Below are 15,895 nucleotides of genomic sequence, written 5' to 3' on the forward strand. Positions count from 1 at the left end.
GAGAATTCTGCAGCGCCTCTTTGGAAGCCGCCGTCATCAGTCTGCAAAGAGGTGATGACTTCGGCGCCATGCCGTGGTCGCGTGTCATTCTCCCACTGCAGCAGCACACGCCTCTCCCAGCTGTAATAGACGAGTGAACTGTGATCTGTTTACTCCACAGGCTGATCTTGCTCTATGCAAATCGCAAGTTCCTCGCATCGGGAACCTACAGATTCGAATGCAGCCGTGACTTGCAAGTAGAATTACGTCCCTTTTCACCTCGCGTGCCTCATTTTCTCTAAAGAGCAATCAGGGAGTCATTTCACCAAATTGCCAGGGGTAGCGGACGTGACATCACACGACCCTTGACCCCCATGATGACATCACTTTGTCATTTGACCCCTCCCCGAAGTGATATCTCGGGAAGGGATGGAACACAACCTTTCACCGTTGACAAAACAGGAAGTGGCATCACACAGCATTGTACACTACGTAAAATATGGCTATGATATCACTATATATATGTGATGTATATTTCATACAAGATTGGATTGCCATATGTATCGTTAAGATCAGTGTGTTTAGGCCCATATTACCAAATTACTGTGAATGCAAGCAGATGTCCAAGGCCAAATGATAATGATGTGTAATTATATAGCACTTACGCTTAAGTGCTTTATATAGAAAAAATATACACCCAATATCACCCAACCTGTGTTGGTACTCATTTATCCACCTCAGACGGATGAAAGGCTGAGTTGAGGCGTTTAAGAACAGACTAAATCAGTGACTCAACCCCTGAAGTGTGCCTGAAATAAACCTTTAATGAGTCTAACAATTATTGTATAGAATTCCAGAAAGACACATTATTTGGTACTCCTAATCTTTCTTATTTAGGGTCAGTGCTGAAAGTGTTAGACTTGTGGCACTCCTGTTCTTATTTTTCGTCTTATTTTAAGGGGCCTGAACAAGAAAGCCAGCCACTCCAGAAGTAAAGAGCCACATGGTGTTGGCCACAGCCCAGGAGCTTGCATTACCAAAAAAAAAAAAACGTTTTTTTTCTTTTTTTATAGAGGTAACAGGGGAGACCTCAGAGGTCGCAAGGGAGACCTCTGGCGACCCCTAAATGACGTCCCTGAGAGCAATCCACACACTTGAGAGGGAGGTAGAGTAGCAGAATAATGTTACTAGTGCCTTTTAGAACAAGCATTGGCAATGTCAAAAGTTTGGGCTTTTGTGTAGGCATGGAAAAGGCACTTGCCAATCACTCCTGTAGTGGTATTAACTGCCTATTGCTGGGAGCAGGTGCACAAAGGTGCAAGTACCTGGGCATCTAATAGCAGTGCCTGCAAATGCCTGGGCTTTGCCAACGCTGGTTTGCAACAGGACTACAGTGAAGGACACGGAGAGTGCATATAAATCGAGTGGCTGAAGGCAGACCTGCTAAGACATTTTTATTACACCAGAAGGGGGTTTACAGCTCTAATTAAGCCATGAACTCTCACAAGACTGCCACTATGTGTCCAGATCTGAGTTATTCTGAGGCAGGCTATCAACTGTGATGCAAGTTTCTCGGCTGGGACCAAACGGCCTATGACATGGCGCTTTCAGGATGTGCTGTTTCACACTATCAGATGCTGCTCGCTGCATATTGTTCCGTGAACATTCTAACCCTTTCTTAAGCAGGGAATGGAACAGTTTGGTTTACCCCAGGAAAGAAGGTATACACTTAGAGTAGTATTCTGCCAAGCCCACCCGCCGTTTTAGTTCCTTCTTTCTGTGAGTTTACTTTGGGCTGTATACCTTCTGCTGCAGGGGCCAAGTCCTAAAAATAAAAGTGGGGGGACTCATCAACAAACGCAATGGGATATGACGTTGCCAGAAATTAGCATATCAATAGGAAATATGCACTTTTAATTAAAATGACTTTGCATAACCACCCAAATTGCACAGGACGAATGGCATTTGCCTGCCATAAAATCAACACAGACACAAAACCAAGAGAGGATATTTTCTTCTTATAGTGTTTTTGAAAACGTTAAAAGGTGTGCATGTTTTAAACTCCAAGAACCAATACAAATGTTTTCCCTGGAAATTGCAGTACCGAAATGCGAAATTTCCCCTAAAGTTGTTTTCTATCTTTCATCTGGTTATATAGTGCAGTGGTGAAGTGTCCGGCCTGCAAACCCTGCAGTTGGCTTTCATTCATACATTCAAACAGGAAATTCAGGGCCTGATTCATGGAAGTGTTTTATAATGGTGAAATCCCATAGGAAAACTTTCTGTGAATCAGGCCCTCAACCCGTGTGTACCCTCGACTTGAGCTCTGTTCTGCTGGCAGGGTGTAATCCAGGTACTCAACCGATTCTGCATGAAAGATGCACGTGTCCTCGCATAAGCAAACCTTGTGCATTGTAGTCCTTGTAGGATGGTCTCTAAGGCCTTGCTGTGGACCGAACATGTCTTTCTGTAAATAAGGATGTTATCCTGGCTACGTTAAACATTCACTGAAATATGGAGGTGGCTGATGAGAGACCGAGCGGTATGCGGGTGTACCGGAGTGGTTGCTTACCAGGGTGAAGAAAGAAGGGATTTGGACTCTTTGTGAAGCCCTATTTGATGGTAAGAATCCCACCTATCCCGTTTTGAAAATACACATGCTTCTCTCAACACCATCGCCAAGTTGGATATACTGGCTAGTGGGGAATTCTTTGTGATGATTTCCTGGTCCACGCGGCATAGGTCCATGGGCAAATTCAGTTTGTTGGACTGGGGCTTCTTTATGTGGTCTACCATTCCCAGCCGTCGATAGGTTCAAATATGCTGTTGTCTTGTAAGTACTGTAAAGGTTCCTTGAGCGCTGCTCTGGCTGTTGCGGGAACTGGGCAAACTGTGTTTGATCTGAACTATCCCTAGGTCCAATTCTATTTTTGTATAGGTCTGTAGGATTGTCACCCATGTCCTGCCAATACCCAATCCTCTGCGTTCACACACAGAACGTGATCTAGGCTGCTGGAATTGGGCATGATGTTGAGTGTGGCTTGCTCGTGCGAGACAAGGGCTCTTGGCTCATGATTGAAGAAGTACACTTTGGTGGTGAAAGCGCGTCCCTTGAAATCTACTATGCATGTGTGATATGCCACCTTATCAACATGATGACCGTGCATGTAGTGGGTTTAATGCCACTTTCCTGACCCCAAAGCTCCCTCTGTTCCTCATCTTCTTGTAGGTTCTGTGATGAATGACCAGCAAGTCTGAACTTGTGCCTGCAATGTGGTCCACCGACTTCCCTTCTACTAGGATAGTACAATGGGGCTTCAACCACTTGAGGTTGTTAGTTCTAGGACCAATATGGTAGTGGTGCCTTCTTCTGAGTCGTTTGGTAGCTGGGAATTACTTGTACGCTTGCTATAACCTTCCTTTCGTCCTTTTGCGGAACCCCTGATATATTAGCCCATTTTGCCACATGCTGGTACTATTTATTCCTTCCTGGACATAGCTGGTCGTTGGTTAGGTGGGTCTCATTGCCATACCTGTGGTACTGCAGTTTGTTTAGGCTGTGTGCTAATCTGCTGAATGAGTCATTCCGTTAGCTGCAATAGTTGGCCGATTAACTGTGACTTATATGCTTTTGCGGGGATAAGGCCTTGTTTTGGCCATTTACTGCAGGTTGGTAACTTCTTTTCTCCTGGAGGACTCTTCCAAAGCCATGGCAATCTGTAGGGCTTTATCCCAAGAGACGTCCTTTTCCTGTATGAACTGTTTATGGATGTTCTTGTCATTGGTGTGAGCCAGCACCAGGTTTATGATCGTATCGTCAAACCTGCTCGCAAAATTGCAAAAGAATGCAAAGTCCCTGAATTCGACTACACAATCATCCACTTGTTCACGTGGTGCCTTGTGACAGCGTGCCCTATCTGACCGATTTGGTGCATGCTGGGGGTGCAAAGGGAGCACTTTGTCATAGGATAATGGTCGCTACTCCAGCCCCTTTAAGAAAATCGAGGAGAAGAATTCTGGGCTGGCAGCATTGGTATGCTCACTTCCCTCAAGCGGGTGAGAATCAGTTCTGGAATCCAAAAAGGTGCATGAGGTGGACCACAAGGTCCAAGAAAGCCAGAAGCTGGAAGAACAAGGGGCTCAGTTAGTGGGTGATGGCGATAAGAGGAAGAGCTCCTTCGGGGCTGGCTGGCGAGAGGGAGAGAAGACGCTGCGGAAGGAGCAGAGGGTAGGAGACTCGCACATAGCCCATGGACCATGGGGAGAGCAGGAGGCAGAAGACTGGAGGAGAGACCCAAAAGACTGGAGGAAGGAGGAGACAGGAGGATGCAGGAAGTTTCTAGGAGGCTGGGTAAGGGCACACCCAAAAGGTGGAGAGTTAAGAGACTCAGTAGGCTGGGAGAGGGAGGACCCGAAAGGGGAACACAAGGTCCAGGCAGTGGCAGAGAAAGGGGAGAAGTGGAGAACAGTGGTTGTAGTTATGAGGAGTGCCCAAAGGGGCAAAAAAGGGGATGAAAAGGGTCACAAGAAGGTGGAAGAGTAAGGAGTGAACTAGGTAGCCATAACATTAAAAGATATGCCCAAAAGGGTGAAAAGGGGTCCAAAAAGGGTCACAGAGTTGGGGGGAGATGAAAGAGTCTTGGGGCCTGATCACGAGGTGGGCGGTATCCCGGTTGAGATATCACGCAACTATATTAGCATTGGCGCTCACCGGTCCGGCGGTATTACTACCAGATCACAGGTTGGGCGCTGTTAATCCCCATTCCTCATTGCGTCCAATTTCAGCGCAATTACTGTGCAGTAATACCGCTGATGGTAATTGCGCTGCAAAGTTCCATTTTTTTTTCAGCAAATTTAACCCCAGCTCTGAGCTGGGGGTAAATAAGCCAGACTTGTGATAGAGCCAGCCCGTAAATGCAGCGGTAACAGAGTTACGGCTGCATTTAAGGGCCAACACCCAACTCGTGATGAAGCCCTTGGAGTATCTTAAGCATTATGAGTGAGGGACCTAAAAGGGTGGAAAAAGGTGGGCGAGTTGGAAGAGATTTGGACTATCTCAAGTGGTGTGAGAGAGAGAGGCCCAAAGGGGTGAAGAAGGCAAGGAGAATTAACAGCTACTGAAAGAAACTATGACCTGTTCTTTCCTTATCCACCTGTTCATCAATAGAGGAAAGATACGCAGGGGGATGGAGGAAGTATTGAAGGAAGTGAAGGGCTGGAGAAACCACAGGAAGGCTGATAAGGAGGCGACAAAAAGAAGTGAAGGAGGAACATTGGGTATCTTCCAGGAGATCCAAAAGCGGTGGCCCTTCTCTGGCCACCTGAATGGAAGATCCCGGCGGAGTAGGTGGGAAGTGGGAAAATGGCATCAGGTTTTTCACAGTGGGCGGCTAACAAAACACTGGACCAGTTGCAGCTATGGTGTTTACTTGGGACCAGCAGCTTTAACAACAGTGAAGAACAGGATCTCGGGCAAAAACCTAACTGAAGGAAAGAACTGTGCAAATCTTCAGTCAGGGTGCATATGAAGCAGCTAAAGAGTGATAGTCAATGATCACATTTAAAGATTTCTGAATGAACAATTTTAAAAGGTTCCCGCTATGTGCCAATATTGTTTGGTAGATGCAGGTATAGTACATACAAGAGAGAATTCATATCAACACTTGTTGGAATATATGACTCTTTTGTTTGTGTGACAATGTCCATTGTCTAATTACTTATATTGTAATTTCCATTACACCTAGTCCAATCCACCCTCCTGTGGGTTCATTATATTCCTATTCACCTTCTCATATCCAGGCCTGGCATGGACAAGACTGGCAGCTCCCAAATGAAACCATGATGAAATACCATCCCGCACCTTGTAGGGCCAATGAAACTATCTCCATTGTGTTCTCTTTAATAATGTTTCATTCCCCAAGCAATGCTTTCCTCTTAAGGGCATCCCTTGAGGAAGGAGCATATACTGTGCTGGAGACGGGAAGAATTCCTCAAAAGTCAATGCAATATCCCCGTCAGATGATGCCCAGGAACCAGTGATCTGTTATTGCCTCTTTCCATCTTGAACAATATCAGGCAATCTAGCCTCCAAATGGAAGTTCGCTTGGACGCTGGACCCCTGGCCAGTCAATTCTTCAGGAATACTGGGCCACTGGTTGTTCTTCAACATCCAGCCTTGTGAGTATTCATTACAAAACAAAATTCTCTCCCAGGAAAACACTCTCCCAGGATGTGGGCCTGCTGTTTTTCAACCGACTTGGAAATGTAATGATGACCTTTGACACAGAATTATCTGCCCTTTTTCAAAAAATGTCTCCACTGCACTCTATTTCGGTGTGAAAAGGGAACATCGGATAAGAAGAAGCTTTAAGAGCCCCGACTGCTGACTTCCAGTTTACTTCCAATCTTGTGACCAGAGACCTCGCTGGGCTACAATAGATGCCCAGGATGCTGAAGCCAAGACTCATGGGAAGTCCCTGACCACATATGGAGAATCTGTGTCTGTTTGTTCATCTTAGTCAAGAGAGTGGCACAGTTGGAACCTCCCTGTAGTGCTGTACCAAACAATCACAATGAACCGATGGGTCAGGGACTTGAGAAACACTGATTGACCCTACGCGGCTGCCATAGATTTTACTTTGACCAAAGGTAGGATTTAAAATTCAGCAATGGACGTACCTTTGCCAAATATTGAGGAAATTCACCACAAACCAATCACAGAGGATAGTCTCTGAAATCATCATGACATGGAAGTTGCGTTGTAAGGACATGCAAGAACTGTGGATGTTTAACAGGGGCTGTGGAAGGCTATTCTTCAAAGTGAAGACCATACCTCAGGTTGCATTACTTTATTCCTTCCTTCCTTGGGGAAAAACAGCCTTGCCATCCTCCTGCGACCTCAGTATCTTTATTGTTACCATCCAGAGGTGCAAAACGTGAGGTGCCTCCTGCAGTACATCAGTGTCAGTTTCACAAATAAACTGGCTGCCTCCAAAATCGTGTCCCGGTCCGGTCTAGTGGAGTGGGGACTTACCGGGACCTTCTGACCTAGGCGGCCCAGTAAGTCCCCATTCTAAATGCCAGTCCCCATTCCCATTTGAGCCCCCATAGGGCTCAATGAGAAGGCGCTAATAACGGGCCCGCTAATTGTGGGCCCGTTATTAGTTCCAAGGTCCCTTAATGGGTCCCAAAAAGAATGTGTGGTCAGACCACACGTCCTTTACGGTTCCCGCTAAGGGACCTCGAATTGGGCGGTAAGGGATTACCAGCATCAGTCTGCTTAACGGTGCCCGGTATCCCTTACCGCCCACCTCGGAATGAGGCCCATAGTCTTTAAAGGTCAGTTCAATGACACCCAGTGTAAACAAAACTTTTATTTATGGGAATAAAGTGTGAAAAATAAAACAAAGTGAAACACAGGGTATAAAAGAGGAATTCACCCCAGAAAGAAAGAGATGAGGGAAAGCACAATAAATATGTCTGCATACAACAGACCTAGTGAAACCATGCTTCAATGAGAGCATCTGAAAAACAGACAGCAAGTATTGAGAGATAGCAATACCTAAGTATATGTATTTGTTTTTAAGGCGCATCTTTAGTTTCTTACTTTGTAGCACTGGGTAAAACACACAGTGGCTTCGTCCTGCTATACTCAGCACTCGTTCCTTGGCACACGCTTTCCTGTAAAGGTATATACTCTCAAGCACCCTTCCCACACTCTCCGGCACCTTCTCACCTCTGCTAATCCAGACTGCTCTTGACCAGAAGATTTTTTGGCAGTGAATATTTAACTTTAAAAAAAAAAAAGTAAGGTCTGGCTAAAATTGAAGTCAGGCTTTGTCATATTAAGTAACATTATTTTTATTCCTTCATTGTCTTTTTTTGTGGGATTCTTTTTACTGTGTATTCAAAAAATCTGGCTGCTACACAAGGCAAGCATAGGAGAAAAGGCACCATTCCAACCCTTCTCTGATTGTGGTGAAATCTGCACATTTTTGGGGTTCTTTGACTTTTCTTTGTCCCTCTAGAGATTACCTTTGAGATAAATGAAGCGCTGACAGTCCAGTACTCTGCACATCGCGTCGCGGTGCTCGCAGAAACCACTTGCAGATCATACGGATCATAGCGCCCTTTCACGTTGTTCCTGTGTCGAGGGAGACAGTAGACAAACTCCCCATCATCCTTCTTCAGGGGTAGATTATCCTGTTGGTGGAGAAAAGAAAAGATACATTCCAGTGCCTATATTTTGTACTTAATACTCATGAAAAGTGTGCACTCCGGCTCTACCATAACCTTGGCGTCTCGTTCACAGAATAGAGCCCATCATTTTAAGGGCAACGCTGGGCCAAAGGCACTACTAGCTTGTAGCTTTTGTAATTGGAGTAGTAAAAAGAGGGCAAGTTTTCAGAACCACAACAGCCATGGTGAATTGAGAATCCCATTCTAACATAAGGCATCCCATTGGTAGTAGGGGTTGAGCTACATGCAAAATTGCCGGAAAGCTTAAGACCCATTGAACCTTAAACTTGGCTAGTGCAATGAGAAACTTCAGCCACCTGCTTGTTATAAGATTCCTGGATGACAAATGGATTGTAACCGGTGCTAGTCCAGCTCTACCTCCAAAATGATCGAGAAAACAACCAAGGAGCTTTATGCCATAAACGACCAGTTCTCAATTACGCTCCGAGCCATTGCCAAGAACAGGCTCGCTGAACTAGATCTTACAAAGCATCCATCAAACAGTGTGATGTCATCTGCCTTCAAGGTCCTGCTGCTTCTACTCACTGCTTTGTCCTAACGCCTGGTAATTCCACAAATTAACATATTCCAGGACCCCTCTTTAAAAAATAAAAAAAAGACAAGGTTGCATTGCATTTTAAAGGAACAATCAACATTGCTCATACATCTGTCACCAGTGTTTACATCGGGTGCTTGTTTCTTTCAACAAAAAAGATCTGCAGATTGAATATTGACATTAGGCTCTCGGTCTGTGTTTTGAATATCCACCACCCTGGTGGCATCTGTATTCATTCAACTCCCTTAACCCCCAGCAGCCTTCCCACCAAGACCTCACCTCCCAGTAACCCACCTTACACCGGTTTCCTAGAAGCATTCATGCTTGTTAGTGCCTCCCATACTCAGTAGGTCTCTGTCTTGTACCCCTCTAGCCTGCCTCTTGGTTCTTCAGTCTGTTCCTACCTCGCCCAGATGTTTTCCCCGGAACACTAACCAGTCCTGTCCAGACATTTTCAGCCTCTCTTTCAGTAATGCTGCTATAGATTCCATTTGAAAGAATGCCTTCACTTTTCCAACCCATTTCCTATAGGTTGGCATTCTGGGCCTTTTCCGATGTATCGTAAGGCATACTCTTGCTGCCAGCAATAGATGCCTCACCATATGTGTGGTGGTTTCCCATGCCTCACCCTTGTCTTCCATCCTAAATAATGCCAACATTGGGCTGAATGGTCTATCTACTCCATCTACTGCTTTTATCCAATTCAGGACCTCCTTCCAGTACGCCTGTACCTCGGGGCACCCCCACCACATGTGCCATTATGTCCAGTCAAGCCTAGTCTCTGCATTCATTTTTGCTAGATTCTGTGGCGTATTTTGCCATATTGTCAGTAACCTGTAGTTATTTTGTTTGTACTGCATAGATATTGATGCTTTCCATGTCCCTCTACATATGTGCCTGCACTTCTCTTCCCCCAGTTCTATATCCATGTCCCTTTCCTATAGCTGTATCTGATGGATTTTTCCCCATACACCCTGCTGCCATCAAAGCCCCGTACATTTTGGATATTTGTCTCTTTGTTGTTAGGTGCGTGTCCAAAACCCTCTCAAGATTGGTCAATGGTCTGTCTACTAGTCCCTGCCACTTGGGGTCCGTCATCACTCCCTTCAGTTGTAAGTAGATTGACGGAGACCTGGCTTCAACCCCCAATGCCATCTGGAGGTTTTCTAATTCAATATATTTACCATCTTTCCATAGTTGGCTGGCCCTTACCAGACCTCCTTAATACCATTTCTGGAATCTTAATGGTTCAATCGGTGGTGGCCATATGCAGCTCAGGGACAAGGGCCAGGCTGCCACTCCAACCATTTCCCTTTGCTTCCCTTCCTCCATACCTGCCATGATGTCCTCGATCTGGGTGTGTATTCACCCTTCTAGGAGCCCATGTCCCTGGCCCCAACAACCATTCCCCCAGCCTGACCGGCGTGAGCAATGCATTTCCCAGGGCCACCATTTGTGTGTCTGTGTTCTCTCTGATATGATCTATTAACACTCTTTTTAATAGTTCTCCAAATGCGGAAGACCTGCACCCCCTTCTTCTTTACCTTTACCCAGTGTGTAATAAACCACCCTGGATTTCTACCCTGCCTTAAGAATTGCAGCATGGCTCTTTTAGCATTATGAAAAACTTGCAGGGATTTCCACTGACAGCATCCGGAATAAAAGCAACAGTCTGGGGAGTAGGTTCATCTCAATGACAGAGCATCCAACACTGGATATTATCAAAGGGTTCCACCTCTTCATATCTCGCACTATCAGGGACCACAGGGATGGAAATCTAGCCTTGTTTAGTATTGATAGTTTCCTGGTCACATGTACCCCCAGGGAGAGGATGCAGTCTTTATTTACACATATGTGCATCACTTTGAGCAAGTCATGAGCCACACCCGAATCCTCTCCCACCTGTAAGGCCTCTGATTTTTGTAGTTTAATTTTCAAACCCAAAAGCTTCCCATATGCCTGTGTAATATTTGTGCGAAATGCGAGCTAGAACAACATGGTGTCGGTGCACAGCCATTTTGGACACTCATCTCCCATCACGGTAATTAAGCCTGCGTTTCCGCAGGCCTCGTAAAATAAACAAGCATTTCAGTATCGAAAGCAGAGCAAGGTCACATAGCTACATAAATATTATTGCTGGGTGGACGTGCTGTGGAGAATAGTTTTTGTATTGTCCACTGAAGGACAAATATGGGGAGGGAGTTGGAGCGTCCTGCAGGTACATGATAAGGAGTTCTGGGAATTAATGCCAGGAGTGGGGTGCTGGTTTTTTCCACCCTCTGTCCATTCAACTTGTGATCTGCTCTTCGGCTGAGGGCAGACACAACTGAGAAGGGTGGGGATATGCCCCCATAAAGGAGAGGGCATTGCGTGGCAATGTTAGTTCGAATTTGGACCCACAGGTGATGCAGTCTCGCTGACAGGGAGGACGCTCCGCCTCAGACCCCGTTAGCACGAGTGATCTCTTCGCCTACCTCCTGAGGGACTAAGCAGTGTCATGGTGGCAAAGATGAAGGCGTCTTCTACTTCTTTATTAACAGTGAAACAATTTATATCTATATATCAATATATCTAAGTGTATGTTTGTTTATGTATGCCAAGTTCATATGTACATATATTGTGTGAATAAAGGGCCTGAAATGAGCCATTTGTTTTATTATAACGAGTAGTCTATGTGTGATTTCTTGCCTGTCCAATAACATGTTTTGCGAGGGGGCCAGGGAAACGTAAGTCAGTGCTCTCCTCACTTGGCCAAGCAAAAGCAAAACAGCCTGTGATGTGTCTAGTAATAGTGGGGTAAAATATAGCCCATGAATGCCAGAAATAAAAAGGTCAGAGTGATTTGTGCTGTTCCATTGAAGTCTAAAGCCAGCACAGAAATGGTGATGTCAGACATGAGGCCTATTGAACTAAAGACAGGCCGGAATCTCAAATGAGGGAGACATATGCTGGCACGTTCAAAAGTGCGAAGATATGCACAATGCATTTCAGCAAGGAAAGACAAAGACATGGCTGAAAATTCTGTTTTGCTAAATCCATGGAAAGCTACACTATTTACTTAAAGAGACGGATAGCAGCATGTACATGAACATCAATGTAATACCAGTTTGTGATCCAGAAATCTCAAGTGATTATTGCAATTATAAGAAATAAAGGAACTTCCTTTTTCCTCCTCCAAATGACATGGCGTTCTAATATAACTGCCCTGCGTATGGACCCTCCAGAAGTGATACTCATGTCTTTTGCAACTGTGAGATTATAGAAATACATTGTGCATGGATATAAGGCCTGAATGCCTTATAAAATGCTTCACGTAAAATGCAGTGTGTGTGACTTTAAAAGCCATTTCTTGCAGAATTGTACATGCCGCTGGGCATTTCTACTGAAATGACACTATAACCTCAAAGTGATGATATATGATATGATATGGCATTTATGGCTTTCCTCTGCTTGTCCCGGAGAGGGAAGTCTGGTTGCCAACAATCAATTAGACCCATTGCTTAAAAATACCAAGAAATACACAGCCATTGATGGAAACCACGGTGGAGATAGATAAAGCCCTGCCTGTTTTTCACCAGAAGTGACCTTGAGGTCACAACTCCCATAACATGTGCATTAAAGCTATAGCCAGGACCATTGGTAGGCCAAGAAGGGATAGGCTAAAATAAACTTGAGCCAGCATCTGGCTGGTCACATGTTCAAGAGTAAATGTAAATCAGAAAGACAAAACTGGGGGCTTGAGTGTGCGAGGCCTGTAAAGCTGGAGTTTGATTAATAGAAAATACATTTTATTGCATAAAAAGGGCAGCATATATGCCACCACGCTCATTCCAGACTTGTGTTAAAGGTGACAGTAATCCCCTTTTTACCATTCCAAAACGATGTTTGTGTGATAAAAAGAACAGAAGTTATTAAGGAAAATTTGAGTTTGGCCTTGCCATGATTCCGAGACATTTGAAAGCCGGTGTGCGGGTAAAGGACAAAATTAACATGGGAACTATGAAGGGGCATATTTTTCACTAATGCAGCTCCTGAGTAAAATGAAGAAAAACTATATCTCTGCACAGAAAGGGTGTGCTGACTTCAGATTAGCATAATCTGATTTGCCTTAATATATATCCATGCATGTAAAGATTTGAAAAATGAGGATATTTGCCATGTTAATAAATTTCCAGTTTTTAAACATGCCCAACCCACATGTCAGTTTGGGATGACAAAGCTTTCTCCTCCCTCAGTTTTCCTAACTCACACCCCTCAACTTCTTGTCCTAGTAGCACACACGTGGGGAGAACCAGCCAATCCCATCCGCACGAATCATGACAAGTTTGTGATGTCATTTGCCATATAAGTAGACCAGTTTGCATCAGAGCTGGGCTTTTTCACTTATTCCGGGAGGTAACCACTGCTGAACTCTTGCGAGAAACACCCAATCAGAGAAGCCCCAAATCTTGCGTTGGAGACAGGAACAGGGACACATAGAAGCTGACTGGTACATCTTGGAGGAGCCAGAGTGGAATATCCTTGACGGACAACCTTGCTGTCCCAGAGGTTCCCTGCTGTTCCCTGATGCCCACTACAAGGCCTCTCCTATAAGTAAAACTATTCCAAAGTCATAGATGTTGTAGGCACTGCATTTTCAAGTATTGTTTTAGTTACTTCCCCAAAGCAAAATACCCTGTTTGTCTGTGTAGATCCTTAGCATATTTAATTAAAGTAAATCAGTTAATTCCTCCATAGAAATCACGGGATGTGTTTTGTTAGCATTAGAAAGTAACAAGCTCTGCACAGTGTGTTTTCAGTCGATATAGACAAAGATTTGATTGCCTAGTTGTAAGAAAACCCATGACTTCGGTACAGAAAAGGGGGGGTCCTGAATCCAAAAGAATTCATCCTCAAAACCCTGTTACCAAGTGAGTGTGCAGGCTGCAAAACAAAATTGCTCCTTTGTTCCAATTGTGTTGTGACCCAAACCACAAAGTCCTGCCTGCTCTTTTTGTGTGTGGCAAAACAAAATTTCCCATTGTTTTTCTTTCCCTCATATTGCATCTGAAAAATGATACTTCCCCTTAAATCTCTGTTCCAAAGAGTGCATTTTGGCATCAGAACGCAAAACTTTTTTCCCACCGTGTTCCCAATCTCTGCCAATTGCCTTCAATTTGACTCTGACCTAGCTACACTTAAATTCCCGGGTGTGAAAGGCGAGCGTTTTCTTTCCTGACTGTTTGGATGCTGCTGCCAGCTGATTGCCATTGGATTATCCAGACAATCCCCTCCCATTGAGGAAGCACGGAGATAAAAGCTGCCTCCAGGATCCCTTGCGGCGTTAAGCCCGAGCGTGTGAAGGGCGAGTGTTTTCTTTCCTGACTGTTTGGCTGCTGCTGCCAGCGGATTGCCATTGGAGTAGCCAGACAAGCCCCTCCCATTGAGGAAGCACGGAGATAAAAGCTGCCTCCAGGAGCCCTTGCGGTGTTAAGCCCGAGCGTGTGAAGGGCGAGCGTTTTCTTTCCTGACTGTTTGGCTGCTGCTGCCAGCTGATTGCCATTGGAGTATCCAGACAAGCCCCTCCCATTGAGGAAGCACAGAGATAAAAGCTGCCTCCAGGAGCCCTTGCGGCTTTAAGCCCGAGCGTGTGAAGGGCGAGTGTTTTCTTTCCTGACTGTTTGGCTGCTGCTGCCAGCTGATTGCCATTGGAGTATCCAGACAAGCCCCTCCCATTGATGAAGCACGGAGATAAAAGCTGCCTCCAGGAGCCCTTGCGGCGTTAAGCCCGAGCGTGTGAAGGGCGAGCGTTTTCTTTCCTGACTGTTTGGCTGCTGCTGCCAGCTGATTGCCATTGGAGTATCCAGACAAGCCCCTCCCATTGAGGAAGCACGGAGATAAAAGCTGCCTCCAGGAGCCCTTGCGGCGTTAAGCCAGAGCGTGTGAAGGGCGAGCGTTTTCTTTCCTGACTGTTTGGCTGTTTGCTGCTTGCACGGCAGGAACAAGCAAACGGGTAGCTCAGGCCATGCTTGACCAAGATCCTGGCAAAGAAAACGATCAACAAACTAATAAACAGACAGCAAAACGCTGCCGTCTTGAATCCGATGAAATGAGCAATGTCAGTCCATTTGCCTCCTCAGCAATAGACTTATGTGACCTTTCAACCAACTCGGCAGAAGCCGACGACCAAGAAGAGGGCACAAAAAATGGGCCTTCGACTGAGTGCTCAGGCATCCCGTGGACACCAGCTGCTGAAAATCGGAAACAATCAAAGCTACTTCCTGAAAAAAAAAACAAATCGGGAATACTCTGCAAAAAGAAAAGGCAAAACCAATTTGGAAGGCACCGTCTATACTTGCCTCCAAGCTAAATCCGAAACTGACATCAAATCAGAGGCACGCAAGAACCCAATACTCATCCAGGGCGCATTTTAGCAAAACTCAAACAAATAATCCTCGGCTCTGGAAATTATGGCTTCAAAATGTTCAAACGGACAACAACGAGGTAAATTTAAACCGAGCCAATGTAATGAAATTATTTGCATGCATCCCAGTATTGCGGGCAATATCCTCGGATGACAAAGATCGTCGAATATCCAACTGAGACAATATCTGATCAAGTACTATTGCATATTAGTTCCTAGGCAGTGAAAAATATGTTACTGCAAGCGACAGAAGAACTACTTGTATTTGGTTTTGACTTAACTTTGAAACCCAAGCAAGAGACATATCATGAGACTTCGGGTCGAGATGTCCGCGTAAATGCGGAAGGAATTGATCGACGGCGAGCTACACTGTGAAAATCATTGGCTTACTCCCCTGCAAATCGCAACGAGAGCAGGAACCAGGGACCATCCTCCAGAACACGAACAGGAATATCTCCACCAAATGACAAACATCAATAACTATGATTGAAGAGGAGCAATCTAGCCCAAATCGTGCTATCCTGGAACACACAAGGCTTTGTCCAACTATTCAACAATTTTGAGGTGCCAATGGACAACATCTTTGCTGTATGCCTCCAGGAAACCTGGCTAGGTGAGCCACCGACCCGAGATGGCTTTAGCATTTTTTTAAATCCTGCTGGGAAAAACTCTACTGGTCGTCCTTTTTCTGGTTTAGTCACCTTACTGAAGATCCACAA

General features: G+C 45.2%; 1 protein-coding gene across 1 annotated transcript in view; it reads right to left on the reverse strand.

Moving 5' to 3' along the window:
* The window catches only part of DNAH14 (dynein axonemal heavy chain 14), a 2,000,441-nt gene that overhangs the window by 1,792,293 nt on the left and 192,253 nt on the right, over positions 1-15,895 (reverse strand). Inside the window, exon 6 of the mRNA XM_069608705.1 lies at positions 8,014-8,181. Coding sequence (XP_069464806.1) covers positions 8,014-8,181 — 168 coding nt within the window. The remainder of the gene's footprint in view (positions 1-8,013; positions 8,182-15,895) is intronic.

This window comes from Ambystoma mexicanum, chromosome 4q, assembly GCF_040938575.1.
Source record: "Ambystoma mexicanum isolate Mex_15411 chromosome 4q, UKY_AmexF1_1, whole genome shotgun sequence".
NCBI classification, from domain to species: Eukaryota; Metazoa; Chordata; class Amphibia; order Caudata; family Ambystomatidae; genus Ambystoma; species Ambystoma mexicanum.